We start from the raw sequence: 19,722 nt of genomic DNA, 5'->3' as shown, positions 1-19,722 counted from the left end.
ACCTTTTTAGCGAATTTAATGGCTTTTTTTGCCATTTGGGGCCAATCATCTCTGTGCATGCATATATCCGGAGTTTTATAAACGTATTTATTACGTTTGTTGCTATAGCATATGAAAATATATATTGTCAACGTGCATGTGTAGTCAGGTTCCAAAGTGCACTATTATGTATATAATTATTGAGATCTCATTTTCATTTTAGAACCGTTATTTCATCAAGAATTATGTTTTCCTCTGGTATCGTGTATGTCCTTGGAATATATAACTCTATAGAGGTTTCATTAATGTTGGATTTTACCAACTATGTTTTTGCTCATTTCTTTTCGTGGAATTTTTTTTTATATCTGGAATCAATTGGCCTCTCACATTATGAGCAAGTACATTTGATGCTGGTATATGTGACTTTTTGACACTATTTGTATATGTAAATGCATCTAGTAATTTATAAATATGTTTAGGACTTCATATATGACCAGTTTGGGGTCAAGATTTAATGTTTGTGATGCATTTCAGTATTTTTTGTATGACCAGTGATGGTATTGATACATATACAACGCAACCATTAATTTTTAGGTGGGATGAATTAAGTTCTCTTTCAGAAACCAATTGTAAAGGAGATTATGTATGAAATATATCCTTATCAAAGATTCTTTATTTTGCACCATGTATGATTCGATATGATTTTTATAGAATATATAACCCAGAGGATAAAGTCTTTTGCTATTCATGAGATGCAAAATAATATGAAAATATTCGATACTATTTATAAATATGGTTTTTAAATGATAACCATTTTTTTCCAAATATTTTTAAACTCGATAAATTTCATTTAATACTAAAGTATAATCCGTCAAATAATAATTGAATACCCAAATATAGGGTAATATGGGCTATTTTAAAGCACTCTTATAATACTAAGTATTAGCTAGACGCTTGATAGGTTGACAACAAATTCTCTTTTCTTTTTCAATAATTGGGGTAAAAGTTTCATATGTTTACGAAACAAAGTTTATACTAACACGGTCATGTATAAGCCATCTAAACTGTATTTAGCACTCGTGGTACTAAAGAATATAATTCTATGCTCGTAAATAAATATTGAATATTAATTTAACAAGTGATAAAATTATTTCTTAAGATAATGAATATATCACAATAAATGATACCAAACGTATATTGAATCATACTATTTAATGTATTCAAATGTGATTAACTGGATGGTTATAAGGAAAGACCCTCAATCACAAGATTAACGTATCATTGTAAAGAGGAAAGGCCCATATTTTTAGGGTCAATTATTTTAAGAATCATATTTATCATAATTGAATATGATACATTTACAAATTTTTTTGAGATTTCATTTTTTGTTCATCTATATTTTTCAGTATAAATCAAATACATATGATGGGGGCTCTAGATTATCTTATAAAAAAAAAACTTTTAACCAATTTATAAATTATCTACATGCATCATCACGGTCAAAAGATTTAGATGATAAGGACAATCAATCAATCTCAATACGATGGCTACCATAAATCAACCCAAAAACTATTGTATTGCAACCTATTGATTTGTCTCCAATTATTTTACTCCGTACATAATAAATATTTTATAAGAAAAATCAATCTTAAAATATCTTGAGATGGGGTCTAAATGCCTGATCGTATGTAAAATATATATTCCGTAGTCGTGAAAGGCAAGTATTTGACCAAGTATAAAGTACAGTAAAACATTATAAAGATTTCTATACCAAAAATAGAGTGATTGCAAGGGAGATTGGTGGCAATATAGACTTCTGACTAAAGTAGTTGTAGTATAATATATCAAGATAATAATAATATATCAAGATAACAAGTCATGCTTTCCTATGAAAGTAACAGAGAGCAAACTAATACATATATATATAAAAAAAAAATTAAAATTCAAAGGCAATGACTATAGTTTACCAAAATTCAATTAAATTTGTTTATTAGGTTAATAGTGTACCAAGTAAATTCTCACCTAGGCACACACGTGTGTCACTGTGTGCGTATAAGATGACCTATTACATGTCCATGTCCATGTCCCAACATTGTGCATATAGTACTCTAGCTATATACTCCGTAGTATATTTTAAATCAATAATCAACATCAATAATAGAATATATATGACAACATCTTTTATGCATATATCGGACATCAGTTTCTTTCTCAAAAATCACATTGTTACTCATTACTATCATGCATTTCATATATGTAATTAATTTATAAAGCTAAATATACGAATATAATCAATTCTAGTAAAAATGAACAATGAAGGGAAAGTCATAAAGATAAATAATAAAATATATGCATGTATATTTGTCTATCACCAATGTCGGCGCCATTTCGGTGTCGTCCAACAGTTGACTACCGGTGACTAGGATCAGCCCGAACAAGTTTTTCTATCAAACAAAAATTCATAGATTTTTCGAACAAAAGTTGATTGTAAAAATTATATATTCCATTCCATGTATAGTGGCTGAACAACAAAATAATGGAGTATTGTGTACCAAAAGCTGGTTTTGGATCTTAAAAGAAAATATATATATATATAGTTCCTAACTGGAGAAGACAAGTTCGAGGTGGGGTAGAAGCTAGCGAGTTGGTTCAGCTTACATATTTGGTATCTACTACTGTTCTTAATGATGATGTAGATAAATGGGTATTTTCTAATCAAAGCATGAAAGAGTTTACTGTGAAAGGCATTTGTGATGCGATTGATGAGACTTTAGTGACTAATATTCACGGAGTGACTAGATGGAGTAAGTTGGTACCTCGCAAGGTCAATGTTCTTGTATGGAGAATCCTCATAAATAGAATTCCCACCCGTATTAATTTGGTTAATAAAGGGGTGGATATTCCATCTTCTCTTTGTCCATTATGTGGAAACTCTATAGAAACTTGCAATCATATTTTTGGACAATGTGCGGTTGCTTCAAGATTATGGAGTTTAGTTACTAAATGGCTCCAAATTGCGCCTATTCCTTTGCAAGGGCCTACTCATATCATCATTTATATCGATGACATGCATGTATCCAAGGATAAGAAAGATATTATTGAGGCTATAATATATTGTGTATGGTGGTCGATATGGAAATATAGAAACGAAGAGGTTTTCAACAACGGGATGAATCGCAAAGAGTTCCTGTTTGATCTCATTTTTACCCAGTCTTATATGTGGTATTCGTGTAGATGCAAAAAGAAACGAATTTCTTGGGTTGAATGGCTTAATTGCCCTCTTTTTGTTCCGTAGTTTTGTCGTGTTCTTTGAGGCTTATATTTGTAATTTATTTGTACTCTTGTATTTTTGGGCTCTCTAGTATTTGCTGGTGACCTTTTATTTTAATATTACCGTTCTAAAAAAAAGAAAATATATATATATATATATATATATATATATAAAACGATAAATTGATAGGAACCGTTTGATCCCATGTACCGAATTGACTGTGAAAAAGTTGTTATCTTTGTTGCAATCGTTTTTAAAAAGTTTAATATGAATGATCGTGCATGTGGTTTCTAAATTGTTTTGCAACGTTGTCATCTAACAATGATATCCAACTAACAAAACATAACCCATGGTCACCTATATATCTCATGTATTTTTCAAAACATTAATTTAAAATCAAATTATCAAAAAAATAATTAAATATAATATTTTGTCTAAGCTATAAAACAAAAGCAATGATTCATAATACGATAACAATTGTAATATTAAAAGTTTAAAATACTAACGTGTTTCTCATTCAATAATAAAAATATATATTAATGACATAAAATAATCTTCTTGCGTATACATATCAATCTCATATTGAAATAATACCCCTTAATATATTCTATTTTTGAAATCTAATCTCTTAAAACAATTATAACATGCATCTTTTATCTACTAAATTACCAGCTTAAATCACATTAATTATTTTACATCAATTATCTATATTACTCGCCGCTTTGGCACTACAAGTCGCCACCGACACGTCGCCGCCTACACCGACACGTCGCCGCCTACACCGGCGCATTGCGCGGGTATTCGTCTAGTAGTATTTGATAAATGATGAGTATACTTAATTTATCAATTTGGATATAGGCTCAATCAAACAGAATGTTTGTATTTTTTTTTTCCTTTCGTTATACATGTCATTATATGAATTAAACATGTCTATACTTTCTTGTAATATTTAGATTCTACGTGAATTGATCAAAGATATAAATAGATATAGGAGATTTGTATATCAACCATAGTAGCATACATGTGACGGCCAATGAGAGATTAGTTATATTTGGTAGATGGTCTCGCCAAGATGAAATCCCTGTTCAATCGGAAGAATAATAGATTTACTACTTTAAAAAAATATATATATCTGCCACGTCTACAAAATCTGCTATAGCATATGGACCAGGGCATATTCCCTGTTGATTGATTCCACTTCGTATCCTCAATCTGGTGGTTCGGATTTATATGTTACGTGCGTATTTGACCCCCAACTTTTTGAAATTGCTAGGAGTATAGCAAGTTACCATTATGAAGGTTGCATTTTCCTTTTTCTAGTATCTTTATTTTTATAGATATTGCTATCCTATGTGTTATATTAGGACCGTAATAAATCACCAACTAAAATACTTTTCTAAAATATTATCCTAATAGAAAGCTGACTAAACAGATATATTATAGGCAAAAGCATTAAATAAGTAAATATTTTTATCTACAAGAGCAATAAAAATAAATTGATAAATCTACCATAATGTACAAGCTTCACTGCATACTATCGTGATACAAATATCAGCTCCTAAAATAAACTCCAAAAGTTACCTAGGAAAAAGAGGGACAACCAGGGAACAGATTCCCCACCAGCCCTCCAAGATAAAGGGGAAACACCTCGGGCCAAACCAACAACAAATTTACTAAAGAACACATTGCAAAATTTTCAATTTTCTAGATGGATATTAGATACATTAATTGCATTTTATGCGTGCCTTTAAGACACATCTAAACAATCCCATAAACTAATTCAAAGACGGATTCTTGTTTCCCATTGGGGATCGCGGATCCTTGTAAACTGTTGCAAACGGGGATGGAGATGTGACTCCAACCTGTGATGGGTTGTAGATTGCGAGCCGGTATCCGGGATGGAAATGGAAGATGAAATCCCCATTAATCTCCACCCTGTTGCTATCTCTAACCAACCCTTTTGGCACGAGTCATAAATAGAAAAGCTTAATTGATAATAAACCCTAGCATATATCATTCAAATTTTCAATCACGTGATAGAGATACTAGTACAAAAGCAGCAGAAATGCCAAATGGTGCTATTGACTTAAAGCAGTCGCATAAAACAGGATACAACCTTCTTATAACATGTAATAACACCAAAATGTGAATAAACAACTACAAAATATGTTTGTTTTCTCTAAAAAAAATAAATTTACAAAGCCAAAACAAAAACCCGATACAACCCCCTCTTTTTCTTCTTATTCTAAGACAGGTTTATCATCGTAATCTGATTAATATGAGTCCAGTGTTACAAAGATAGCTATATTTGATCTGTACAGAATCATCCCTACCCTATAGAATTACCTGGCTACTTTAGCTCGGCTCGGCTCTTCACTCGTAGTAAAATTTGTGCTGCAATTGTGGTACGACAATCTGTTAGTCAAATTTTGTCTCCTCTACCGTCATTACACTGCCAAAAATAATAATGGTCAGTATCCAAACTAGAGATGCAATGCTAAATCGGCCCAAATTCTCAGTCCAGAACCAGGCTACGATACTACATTCATGTCAACTGAAACTGCAACCATAGACAGTCTAGGGTTCGGGAACGATACCTGCTGCCAAGAAGTCGGTTTTATGGAATTAGCATCCACTTCACCAAATTTCTCATTTTCAGCAGATGTACTCATATCAAACCCGTTTTTAACTTGCTGTGATGACAACTCGATTCTAATGTCAGGCTCAATAGTCTCATCCTTCTGTTGGTTTAGAATGGGGGGTTTTGGAACTGAAGAGGTTGAAGTTTGCGATCTATCTGGAAGACTCTCGTTCACCAAGCTGGGCATGTGTCGCAAGTTCCCGGAAGGGAAAAATGACGATGGTGGAGGAGATGTGTCATTTTCACCGACGACACCAGGAGCAAACTTCATTCCAGGTGGCAAAGCCTTTTCAATTTTCTTTGAAGCAATTTTCCAAACAACAGGGCCAAGGTTTGCAGCAAAACGAGCTAGACTTCTAGCATAACCATGCTCGGCATGTAAACCAACCTGAATAAGAAGTTAAATTGTTAATATATTTGAGATGGTTTACTCCTGTTCTATTAAAACTCCTATGTAAAACAAGTGGGTGGTAAGATATTTGAGGTCTCGGGTTGAAACTTGAATCCCCCTTTGTGTTTTTAGATTAAAATAATAAGAATCAAGGACCCAAATCAATGGCAGTTATATTAGATAATGATGACAGGTAGATAGGCAAAATAAACTTAAGATGTTCCCATAAACAAGATAGTTGCATTTTTCAAAAAGAGGATGTTGTCCGTTGTGAGAGAAATAAAATAGAATCATATGTAATGGTAGCTATAGAAGAGGTAAACAAATGAAGCTGATACAAAACTTGATACTCCCTTCTAACGAAACTATGTTTCCTACATATCTACCGAGATACAGCTAAGGTAGCTGAAAACTGATATACATACGAGAATAGAAAACATACCGCCAACAATTGCTTCCTTTCGCCACCAAAGTTGGACAAAAGCGAAGACTCGGAAGCATAAGTTGACGGATGAAATTGCTTGTAGGTGTCACGCCTAGTCTCATCAATGATAAGATTTTTATTCCCGTATTTCATGTCAGCTCTCCGAATGCGCACTGAAATTGAGAATCATAAAAACGTTATAAAAGATATTGAGAAACGTTAAAAAGACAGAAGCCAGCATAGGAAGAAATAATTGTAACGGCCAACATATACTTTTTCCAACTAGCAGACTGTATCATTTACAGTTATTACAAATTGCAAGTACGTGTGACATATTTCTTATTGTATAAAATCAACTTGCATTAGAATTTTCAAGACATGCTAGACTACTTCCAGTGTTTTACATGATGTTATGCGTGATAGAGAATTTTACCAAGCAACCGTTTTAAGGTTTTGGCTAAATAGCAAATTACTTTAGCAGTCAAAATTTGAAAGAGAGAATATATGGCACTTGGGTAGCAGGAGTGATGTGTGGAATGGATTTGGTGACCAATCAAAACAGATTTAGGTCAAAAAGGAGACACACATTTTTAGTACACGGAGGAGGGGTGGGTTGACCCAAAACACTTGTTTCTATTTCTCAAAGATAATTAATGCATTTGACCAGATTAGTAAGCCAATATTACAAAATATTCTAGATCTTCAACGATTTATTTACGCAATAGAAACTAGAAAGTAAAGATACACTCTGGCTAGTGGCTACTTTGATACCCTTTGACCATTTGACATGTTACCTAAGTTATTTTGTTAATTTTTTTTCTTTCCTTTCTATTTCAGACTATCAGATATCTGACCCATTTGAGATTATAAGTAACCCATCCATACGAAAATAGGTCACCTCTCATAAGTAGATGACTTGAAAGATCCACCTCTAATTTTATCTACACAAGGAAGACTACACAACAAGCTAAAGAATAAATTGACGATTAAAAGAAACCTGGAAACTCTTCATTCCAATCTGCTAACAATTCTGAATAATGTTCATTGCGAGAACGATGAGAGCCAAGTAAACCATCTGCCTGAAATCTATACATCACGGGCGGTGCTTTTCGTAAATTGTAAGGAGTAGACTCGGTCGTGTGGTCTTCAGTAGTTGCAAGAGTGGCCCCCGAAGTAGATTCAGGAGCCGCACGGTCCAATGGGGGTCTGCCAGGTGTCTTCTTCGCCTGCTTTCCAGGTGGTCTGCCTCTTTTCACCACTTTCGGTTGTAACTCGCCGTCTTCACCCTCTTGCCTCAGATTATCAAAGTCTCTTTTTGCTAACTCTTGTATAGACCTCGCCTGCGAGAATAGGCAACAGCAATCAAGTCTAAAAACATTTAACATGTAAAGGATATTATTAGGCATTAGCATGTAAAAGAGGTGAATCTTACCTGCCGGAAGTATATTGTATCAGATGAATTGTACTGCATTGCATTGGAGCAGATCAAATAAACATCTGCCTGCGAAAAACAAAATAACACTTTTTAAACTGCATATATATGCAAGATAAAGTTTTCAAAATATGGATATTTGACGTACTAGCCTGGCATATGCAGGGAAAGTTAAATGTATGGTATGTGAAAAGCTAACAAATATTTCATACTAGACAGAAAAATGAGATTAGAGTTATCAAACCATGTTTATCACTTGTAAAATCACACTTCTATATTATGCACTCAGTATAAGATAGCTTGGTCAATTCAAAGAGGGAAAAACACACAAATATTAAGATAACCAGTAAACCACATAATTGCATATTTTCATAAATGTTCGTTCATGTAAAAACAAAAATGAGCAACGTCAGTAGAGCTGAATGTGTGGTTTGTGTATCCATCATGTTGCTAAAACACTACTGATGCCGCTAGTAAAGTAAGCCCCTCACTTTCTCTCAAAGAAAGAACATAAAGAAAAACTTAACCCGCCCCAAAAGAAGATGCCACTTTGCCAACACTTACCCTTTCTAAATAAGGGAAGCAACAAGGCTCTCATTTCATTGTGCCATCACATAAGTAGCTTATTAGGATTTGCGTTCAATAGACCAAGTTGGACCGAAAAACTATTTAGTAGGTGGTGAAAAGGTGTGAGATTAGACCTCATTTCCTCAGCTGCGGAAATAAAGTTTGCTAAGCGAATTAGATCACGTACAACATCCTTCAACTCTCAAAAGTTCAGATTCTCCCTCCCTCACACCAAAAGATACAATGATAGTTGTTGAAAAAGATACAATGGCTATCTACAAATAAGATAAATTTGTTTGACTGACAAGTATCACATTATTACAGGTACTAAGAAAAAGTTGAAGGACTGCTTATCCATTAAGTTTCATTAAACAAGACTGTAATATTTCTGTAGTGGGTGATTGGACAGTCAAGTGTATGCAGTATGACTATACGTGTCAGCCCATAGAAAGAATAAATACTGGTTTCCTTGGACAACTAATAATCCTGTTGCATCTCAATATCATTATCACAATATTTAACTCGAAACCACATTATACTGAACAGGAGAGATAAATTTACGAACTTCAAACAACAGAATCATAATCAGCCAATACAAACCTCCAAATCTTCCAAATATGAGTAAAGTCCCGCATCGAGTTTGCTCCTAACAGTACCAAAATCCATAGGCTGCTTAATAATTTCATGGTAATCAGGGAGCTGCATACAGAACAAACATCTCCATATCAGTAAGAAACAAAACCAAAAAGATAACAAAGAACAGTCGTAGCGTTCCAAAACAAAGCACCTCGTCAGGATCAACGGGCTCAGAAAACACCGCATGAGTGTCCTTCCTGCATATACATTTCGATAAGGTCTATTAAATCAATAAACAGTGGGTTTATTTGCACCTGAAAGAAGAAAAATTGCAAAAGGAAAAGAAACAAACTTTTGAAGCCTGTCAAGAATGAAAAGCAACAACTTTTTGTCAGGCAAAGGTGTTACGGGTCCTCCAGATTCGAATGGCGACCCTGCACATACATCAAACATTTACCATTATAAAGACCATACAAGTTGTATTGAAGAATGTGCTGATGATTAGTACCATGTAGAATGTCCATGCCTTTCGAAACCTTTTCGCCCTACAAAACGTAATAATAAATCCATCATCAATCATACTAAAAGCAATAAAATACACCCATATTAAAATTTTAATTAAAAGCATAGTTAATTATAAAGAAAAGAAAAAATTGAACTTTTTCCTTCAAGTAAGTCTGTCTGTGTATATATACATATACATACATATATATAAATTCAAATAAATAATAATAATAATAGTAGGGGTCAGAAATCAATTTCATTATTATTATTGTTGTTGTTATTATAAGTACAAAACAATAATAAATAAATAAATAGAAACAGAATGTTGCTTAAAAAGGTTTATCCTTTTTTTACAGATATATATAAAAAATAAAAAATACAGATATAGATATAGATATAGATACAGATTGTGTTTACTAAAAACAAAATCTATATATATATATATATATATATATAAAGAAAGAAAAAGAAAGAAAAAGGTGAGATGAGGTGGTGAAAACAAGTACACCCACCCACTTCTATTTAGAAAAATCTGCTCAATTTACTTACCCGCGAAAAAAAGAAATATATACATACATTATATATATATATATATATACACTAAAATTATAAAAAAAAAAAAAGAGAGAGAGAGAGAAATTGAAAAACCTGAAGATGATTGGCAGATCCAGAATTAAGAATAAAATGGTTGGCATTAGAAGAAGAAGGAGGAGACGAAGGAGAAGAGGATTGAGGCAATTTAACAACTAATTTGACTTTTTTCCGTTTCCGTTCATCTTCGTCGTCAAAATGATCTGAATTTGAATTTGAAATTGAATTATTAGGGTTATTAATAATTGCGGAATTGTCACGTTGTTGTTGTTGTTGGCGACGTTGGAGATCTGATAAAGAAGGTCTGCCTAATTTCTTTCTTTTCTTTATTCCTCCTCCTCCGCCTGTCTTGCCCATATTGCCTGCTTGCCTGACCCGTTTTCCGCTTTCTTTATCTCCGTCCTCTTTCTGTTTATCTTTTTGTTTCTCTCTCTTTTCATCAGGGTTTTGTTTGTAATTTGCTATTCATGTATTACACGCAATAAATAATTTTTTTAGTAAATATAGTGTTTTAAAAAATGATTATGACACTGGAGTGTAACCAACTATGACTCAATGGTTATGTAATGTAATGACCTTTCAAATTGGCTATCTGATGTAAGTACCTTTCATTTTTGTTCTTTTAATGTATCAGTTGACCTGTTGTACCGGTAACCGGTAACAATGTTAGTTTTACTTTGGGATTATGGCACTAGAGTGTAACCAACTATGACTCAATGGTTATGTTACGTAGTTATCTTTAAAACTGACTATTTAATGTAAGAACCTCTCATTTTTGTACTTTTCATGTACTGGTTGACCTGTTGTACGGTCATGGTCACGGTTGTGGGTTATAAACTCTGACGAAATGGATGGTGGATGGTCTTAGACTCTGACGAGGTTGTAGTGGGTGGTCTCGGTCTCATTTTTTCTTCCATTTAATAGGTGTAGCCATCTCTCCACCGTCTCCACATCCGGACACGTGCCACCGCTGATTGCCACCAATAAAATAAACAAATGTCAGCCATCACCCAGACAAACACCGTCATCATTCTCTGTCAAAATCTCCCCCGTTTACCCTATTGTAAACAAAAGTTGCTGGATCTTGCTTGTGGTGGGGATGGGATGGTCGGATCTTTATAGTTAACGATGATGGGGTGATCATAACACAATCCGATTTGTGGATTAGGGTTTGAGTATGATTATTATTGAATTGTGTTCTGAAATCAATAAATGTATATATGCATCTATCTATATCTAGTGTTGATTTGTGTTCGGGATTGAAGTTAGACATTTAGTTACAGTTTCACATTTGCTCTCCGGAAAAAATTCTTGTTCCCGAAGATAGTGCCGGAATTAGCCGGAGAAGATGACCAAAGTATAAAGTCGTCGGAGTAAAACGGTAGGATACATTGAGTGAGCAAAATAGAGAGGTTCTTACATCAATTTTAACACTTTCGTAGGTTACTACATTACATAACCATTCACTCATAGTTGGTTACACTCCGGTGCCTTAATCCCTATTCTTTTTACGTCCAACGTGGCATTACCGGTTATAAGTAGGATGTTACCTGGTAGGATACATTAAAAGAACAAAAATGAAAGATACTTACATTAGATAGCCAATTTGAAAGGTCACTACATTACATAACCATTGAGTCATAGTTGGTTACATTCCGGTGCCATAATCTCTTTTAAAAAATACTTCACATCGTGTTACAACACTCTATCAATAGCACTACACTTTATTAGACTTGTTGTAAAGTGTCTAAAATTATAAGGGCTAATTACTGAAAGTCCTTCAATTTGTCACTTAAACCTTTTCTGGGGCTCAAACAAAAAAAGTTATATTTAAGGGTATGAAAACGGCTAAAATTACTATAGTAGGACTGTGACCACTTTTTGTTGACGTGTACAGTAGCTAGCCAGTTTTATCCTTATTTTTAAGGGCTAATTACTTGAAAAGTCCCTCAACTTGTCACTGAAACCTTTTTTGAGGCTGCAACAAAAAAAAAGTTCAATTTAGCCATTTTTTTATATTCCCTTGTACCATATCAACATCTAGCCACTTCCATTTTAAAATCACCACTACCGGCGTCAGAAACTTCATTGGATATGAAGTTACCAAAATCTGACCAATGGTTTCATTCCAAATCATTGGAGCCGCAAACCCCATCTACCAATTTCACAAACACACACAACTATCGAGAACTACCGTCACACACCTTCGATTTCTCTGCCATCCCAATTGTCCCTTGTTCCGCCTCTCCGAAAGCCACCACCGGTAGCTTCGAGATCTAATTTTGGCTTCCTCACAACTGATTAGATTTCCCGTGAAGAACAAATAAGATTGATCAATTTAAAAGTGTTAGATTTGCGTATTAAGGTTCGTTGTCAGAATAGTAGCGGTGTTTACGTTGGCGGCTATGGAGACTTCACGGTGGTGTTAAGTAAAAACTTCACATCTTCAACTTGGGTTGTTTAATAAAGTTGAACATGAGAATGGTTAGATGAGGACAAAGATACAATCACTATTATTCAAATTGTTTTATGAGTTTTGTGGCCGGATCTTTGGTGTTTTGTATAAAGATATGACTTGGAATTTCCATGTAATCCATAAATGAAATAAAATAAAAGAGAAATTACTTAAAAAAAAATTTTTGACCGGCTACTTACACGAGACCCCACAAAAGTAGTTTTAGTTGTTTTTATACCCTCAAATAAACCTTTTTTTTTATTTGAGCCCAAAAAAAAATTTCAGTGACAAATTTAGGGATTTTACAAGTAATTAACCCAAATTATAAATAAACCTTTTACTATTTGTATTTTTTTAAAATTACTTTTATGAATAATTAGATTTATATGATATTTATGTGTTACATTTTGGTACCTTTAATTTTGTTGGTATACAAAGTATGCCTTTTGTATGATTTAAAAGTTTTTTTGTAAAGTCAGTTATAAACGAAATAATTTTGATTTTTACTTTTTAGCATATTTAATAACATTTGATGTATTGTTTTTCCTTAATGCGGAAAGATACTTAAAACTTAGGTGGAGAAAAAAAAAATATATATATATATATATATATATATTAATAATGGTTAATGGAGAACAAATCAACTGACAATTATTTAGAGATTTTGAAGATACATCGTTGTTTGTTTTCATATGTCAAGTTCAATTCTCTAGAGTTACAAAAGTGTCAGTTTTTTTCCTGAATATTTTACGATCTCAACTCGATTTGCTCAGGATTTGACAGGCTCAGAGGATTAAATGTTCGAAGAAAAAAACATATAATAATAATGAGTATCATTTATTATTTTAGACTTGTATATTAATACTAGTGTTCAAACCCGTCAATTGAACGGGTTGTCTCAAAATATATTAATCAAAGCTAAAAAAAAGTAGAACTCAACTTTATTAAGTAGGTAATGTAAAAATTAGAATACGTAAAAATCTAACATAAAACTATTCAAAGTATGAACTATTCATAGTTTATCCCTTTTTTTTCAACTTTAGTTATATTACAAACTCATTATATGTATCATCACATTAAACTTAATCAATACAAAAATTTAAAACGAAACATATTAAAAATAACTCCATATAAATATGTATCATCAAACTAAACGTAATCAATACAAAAACTAAAAACGAAACGTATGAAAAATAACTCCATATAAATATTGATTATAGTTTACCCCTTTTTTTCAACTTTAGTTATATTTTAAAAGTGCAAAGTATATAATTTGAAAAATACATACCAATTCATCAACAAAGACCATCTCGAACGTTTTGATTTTCTTTGGGTTATTCCAATCCGGAACAGTCCATACATGCACAACACGGAGTCGTAGATGTGGTAACATGTGTTGCTTAAGATCTTCAAGATGAACTAATGTGGTCTTATTTTTTGTTGTTGAATGAGAAGTCATAATGAACCTACAATGGATTACAAAACAATAACATAAAAATTCAATGTAAAAAAATTAGCTAAACATTATAATTAAGATTTCAATGTTAACAAATTAAAGAAAAGTTGCTAGTCGAACAAAAACCTTGTAAGTCGAATGAATTCAATTTTAACAAATTAAAGATAAAAACTTTATAATTAACAATTCAATGTTGAAAAAGTAAAGAAAACTTCCTAGTCGAACTAACCTGCTTGTAAGTCGAATCAAGAGAATTTTTTGTTCTGCAATGGTTTAACAAATTAAAGATAAAAACTTTATAATTAACAATTCAATGTTAACAAACTAAAGAAAACTTAGTCGAACTAACCTGCTTGTAAGTCGAATCAAGACACTTTTTTGTTCTGCGAGTTTTCGAAAGTCGAATGTAGGGGATTTTTTTTATGGTTCCGTAAGTTTTTAGATTTGGTTTATATATATAGTAGATGTAGACAAATAATAAGAATTATTTTTAAAGGTCGGTTATAGAATAAAATAAATAATATTAGAAAAAATAGAGGATTAATGAGAAGAAAGTATTAGGCTCAAGGAGGGGGATTATGGGTGCCAAGTGTACCCTTAACCCCCTCTTTTAGTTATATTATAGATAATAAGCCACGGATTAATTAATTGTTGATCTCTTTTATTCGCAGATATTTTCCATTACACCAAAATACATTGGTTTATTTAATATGTTTGGGAAAATAAATTATATACCTAAGTTGTAACTTGTAACCATTTCAATAAACAGGGTTCTCGAATTAAGCATGTACGATTCGTATAACTTCTTTTTAAGGATAAGAAAGTGTATTCTGTAATCTCCTCATCTTCCACTTTCTCTCTCTCTCTTTCTCCCCTCCAACATTCCATGTTTCCTCATTCTCCTCAAGCACAAGGAATGTGTTTCATGTTTCTTTCTTTCCCCATCACCTACCCTTTCAAAAAAAGAAAAGGAAAATAGAGAGAAACAAATCGACCGAGAGAGAACATGATAGCACTCTTGCATTCCATCCTCTCCTCTCCCACTAAGAGGAGGCGGTGTCTCCACAAGCATCGTGTGATACTGCACCCCTTATTAGTACACATCCTTGGTGAAATTTTTTTTGATTACTTGGTGAAATTAGTATATATCCCGCAATTGATTTTGAAGAATATACAATAATAACTAGGATGCGTCATACGTCTCTCTTGCTACCTGCTAACAACCAAAAATCGTTTTTATTTTGCAACACATACAATCAATATTTTGATAGTTCGTAAAAGGCTGGCAATGGTCAACACATGACCTTTAAAAGGCCCACAATTTCTAGTCTCCTGTTTGTTATGTTTACAACTTTTAAGTATTAGTTCATTTCACTAAGCCGGCCCATTAAAATTAACTAAACTTTTAAATGGCACACCTTGTGTACTTTGCGATATCTATACTCCCTTACTTCCTTATAAAAAGTATTGAATTTCTCAAAATTAAGCATTTTTTTTCTTCCCAAAAGACCCATACTTATACATAAAACCCTTATATATCATCCTTTCCCACATTGTCTTTAATCATTACACACTCTCATCGACCTTTTATCACCTTCCGCCGTCGCCCTCCTTCTCCACCGCCTCCCTCGATCTCCACCACCGCCTTCCTTTTATATTTTCATCACCTTTTAGCTGCTGCAACGCACAGACACTATGCTCGTTTAAACTGAATCGGATTGGACATCAAACCGGTGTCGCGGGGTTTAACATTCAACCAGTTGGAATGACCAGAGCCAATCTTTATTATTTATCTTTAAAAAAGATGAGATTGTATAAACTGATCTATAATTAAAATATTTAAAGTTATTGAAATTAGTAACTTGGACTATCACATGTACATGTAACACACTAACACGTTCTTGATTTGTACGTAAGGTTAATTATAGAGAAGTTTTACCCTCCTGGTTTAAGAAAACGAAGGGTAAAAAGAACAAAGGTAGGAAAAGTTAACTTGGTGAACCAGATAACTATAATAGTGTTAGTTTTTTTATGTTTTTTGTTGGTATGATGCATGTGAAACATTTTAGTCATATGGTTTTAGGGTATTAGAAGGGAGGCCAGACCTAGCATGGTATGTATGTGCCAAGCATGGGTATTTAGAAACAATGTCTAACTTTGTGTATGTTTTGTCTATGGATATTGGGACACGAAAGAAACCTGACTAATTGTGAATCTGTATGGAAAGATTTAGTCTCTGATGTAAGAAATCGGCGTTGTTTGTTTGTTTGATGCTGCTTTTGATGAATGCCTGAAGATGACAGTTGTAAATACAAAGAATGAGCTAGTACAAATTGATTATCTATTTAGCAAGAGTAGTGTAGTTTTAAAATTTGCCAAATGGAAGGTATCTGTCAAGAATTGTTTACTTCTTTGCCAAAATACTACAATATGCAAAGTTCTACATTTTTTCTTCATGTTTATTGCTCGTTATATCATCAGGTTCTGTTGAGTATTTCAGTGACAATTTCAGAAAATCATATTAAATTTTTAGAGAATAGGCCACAAATGGTTACAGTCAGCAATACCTGACCTGACCCATTCACCCCGTATTAAAAGTTGATCTATTTCAGCTCAAACTCTTTGACCGATTATCCAACATGCTCAAGTTCATGTTTTCTTTTTGTTTTGTTTTTCATGTATATTGTTCAAGATTTTAGCAGTTCTTAAGAGTTGGCTGTCATACCAAATAGTTAACAGATTTCATTGTGAAATGAGTGAGAATCCTGGTGATGGGATAACTTATGTTGAAAACGCAAAAGTAGCTTGTTGCTTATGAAGTTCTACTCCTTTTCAGATGTGGTGGTAAAATATGTGGCTTCTGATAGTCAACTTGTTCTTCCCATGCAATTCGGTGACGAACAATGGACATAATCCTATTTTCCAGAAGCTTATCTTTAATTGGGCGTTCAGGAAACGAATAAACCACTAAATTGGAGGCTTGCAGCTAGACCAAGATGTAAGGGTTCTGGTTAGCCATTTCTCAGGCATGACCCATAGGAATGTTAGGTATAAGTTTGCCTTGTTAACCCAAATGGCAGAGATACTTAACTTGGAGAAGGTGTCGATTTTGGATTTTTAGGTGAAAATTCAGGACCCGTGACTTGGAGACTTACCCCGGCTGAAGTTAAGAGAGTTTTGGGTATGAAGGTTAATTTTAAACCAGAAACCGTAGCAGCTTTTAAATTTTGAAGTTAGGAGAGATTTGCATTGGTTTATTTATATCCGAAAGCTACATCACTGCTGCTTGTTATTTACTATATGAAAAGTCCAACTGTTCATTCAGAACCGTTGTACTTAATTCTTTGTTTCTTAACAACTATTGTACTTTCATGAATATATATTATGGAAATTTACAGTATAAAACTCTTTTCTGCTTCCGTATTTACTTGTTTTTTCTGAATTTCCATATATAAGACTGAACGGAGCAAGACGTTTCACACGCCTTCAATTTCACTTTTCCCCCCTTGGAACGCCCCAAAACGCCCCAGGAACGCCCGGAACAGTGCCCCGAGGGGCGTTTTTGGACAAAAACAAGCAGAGGCGTTAGAAAAGCGACGAGCAAAAAATGGCGTTAATTCTTGTTGGGCCCACTTGGTGTTCAAAGGGGAGCCTTGCTCCTGAAAGCCTAAGTTTTATTCGTCCAAATATAGTCAATATGAAGGTAGTCAAACTGACATCATATTGTTTCTGTTTGTGGATTTTGGTAACAGTGGAACAAATCTGTTTTGGTACACTTGCAGGCGGGATAAATTCGCAATTCGCAATCGATGGCTCTTTGCAAAAGACTGACGATTCATTTTATAGAGTCTCTACGTTTTGAGGTTTGAATAATATTATTTGAACTTGCTAACAATCGCAATTTCTCATACCTAGGTAGGGGTGTTGAAAATAACCAAACCCAAATAACCCGACCCGACCCAACCCGAATGGGTTTGGGTTAAACGGGTTGAGTTATTCGGTTTACGGGTCGTTGTTTGGGTTGACCCAAATAACCCAAAGCTAAATCGGTTTGGATTACAGGTGAAAATTTTATAACTTGGGTCAACCCGAATAAGATGTAATCTGATTTTTTATACTAATATAACACGTCAAATTTGTTTAAACTATATATTATTAGAATACTAAATTTTCATTTATAGAAATTAAAAGTGTACAATGTTAAATAATAATGAATGTTTAAAAATACATAAATTTATACAAGTATTTAATATCAGTAGTTTTCATTATTTTTATATTATTTGTAATTTTATTTGTTTTGTCTATAACTAATCTTTATTTTATGGAAGAATTCAAAAAACGCATAATTAAAAGTGTTTCAAGACTTTTGGATACATGAATATCATTATTATTCAAAATTTTGAAATAGAAATTATATTGTTACAATGTTGCGTAACCAACAAAATCTTTTAAATTGCATGTAAATTAAAGCACATTGTATATGAGTCACCCAAACCAGACCCAAAAAACCCGAACCCGAACAACCCAAACCAATATAACCCAAATCTTATTCGGTTTGGGTTAAGGGTTAATTTATATTTCTTCAAAGCCCGGATAACCCGGACCGAATAACCCAAAATCCAAATAACCCGATCCATCAACACCCCCACCTAGGACCTTTCTAATACACACCGTATAACTTTCAAGCATTGCTCTCTATTCTACCTTTTGTTGCATTACTATAAACGAGAGATATGTTACCGGGCGTTACTCTGGGAAACATTACGTTTATGTATCTGGTAGCATATAAAATTAAAATGATTTTCAAACATTTATTGTGTACGATAGTATATAAAATTTATAACATGTCTTCAGGATCTTTTTATACATCAGTTAAATTAATGTCACAGAGATGACAAAAAAGCTAGTGATTTGTCATTGAATTGTAGCTGTTATACAACATAAAAGTGGAAGAAACAGGTTAGAAACCAAATTTTTTTGAAACATAGTACGAAATATTTAAAATTCGAAACAATATAGGTATACGAAAAAGGTAAATAACATGGACTAAAATATACGTAAAACTCATACTTGTATCAATAATTTATATCAACATATAAATATGCAAGTTCATTAGTAGGAGATGATTGTTATTAAAAAATAAAAAATAAAAAAATTGACTATATAACCAAAGAAATAAAGATAAGAAGAAATAAAAGAAATAAAGAAAACAAATATTAAAAAATAAAAAAATGTTGGAACGAAATTCAATTCGCGCATCACTTCGATGCGGGTTGGACATATTATAGTTAAACTTAATTATGTTATAAGTAATATTTGATGATAGTTATAAAAGTGTAACATAAGTCGATCTCTCATTTTACAAACTCAAATAACATTTAAAGATTGTTAAGACACGTTAGAGAAAATGACCTAACTCTTCGTTAAAAAAATGA

The 19,722-nt window shown here is 33.0% G+C and overlaps 2 protein-coding genes across 2 annotated transcripts; one reads left to right on the top strand and one right to left on the bottom strand.

Annotated features, from left to right (window-relative positions):
- The first annotated feature begins 2,701 nt into the window (after positions 1–2,701).
- On the top strand, positions 2,702–3,274 carry LOC122602975. Its single transcript, XM_043775590.1, has one exon. It carries the CDS (start codon positions 2,702–2,704, stop codon positions 3,272–3,274), a length of 573 nt encoding a protein of 190 aa, XP_043631525.1.
- A 2,076-nt stretch (positions 3,275–5,350) lies between these two features.
- Positions 5,351–10,830, bottom strand: LOC122603407 (bromodomain-containing protein 9-like). Its single transcript, XM_043776098.1, has 10 exons — positions 10,434–10,830; positions 9,790–9,826; positions 9,634–9,715; positions 9,493–9,538; positions 9,306–9,404; positions 8,139–8,207; positions 7,704–8,046; positions 6,725–6,879; positions 5,848–6,279; positions 5,351–5,702 (listed from the first exon to the last, which is right to left on the bottom strand). The coding sequence occupies exons 1-10, from the start codon at positions 10,731–10,733 to the stop codon at positions 5,673–5,675; spliced, it is 1,593 nt and encodes a 530-aa protein (XP_043632033.1). The 5' UTR covers positions 10,734–10,830; the 3' UTR covers positions 5,351–5,672.
- Positions 10,831–19,722: the final 8,892 nt, after the last annotated feature.

The sequence above is a fragment of the Erigeron canadensis genome, chromosome 6, assembly GCF_010389155.1.
Source record: "Erigeron canadensis isolate Cc75 chromosome 6, C_canadensis_v1, whole genome shotgun sequence".
Classification (NCBI taxonomy): Eukaryota; Viridiplantae; Streptophyta; class Magnoliopsida; order Asterales; family Asteraceae; genus Erigeron; species Erigeron canadensis.
Note: the sequence above shows the minus strand (reverse complement) of the source record. Positions and strands in the feature narration are given on the sequence as shown.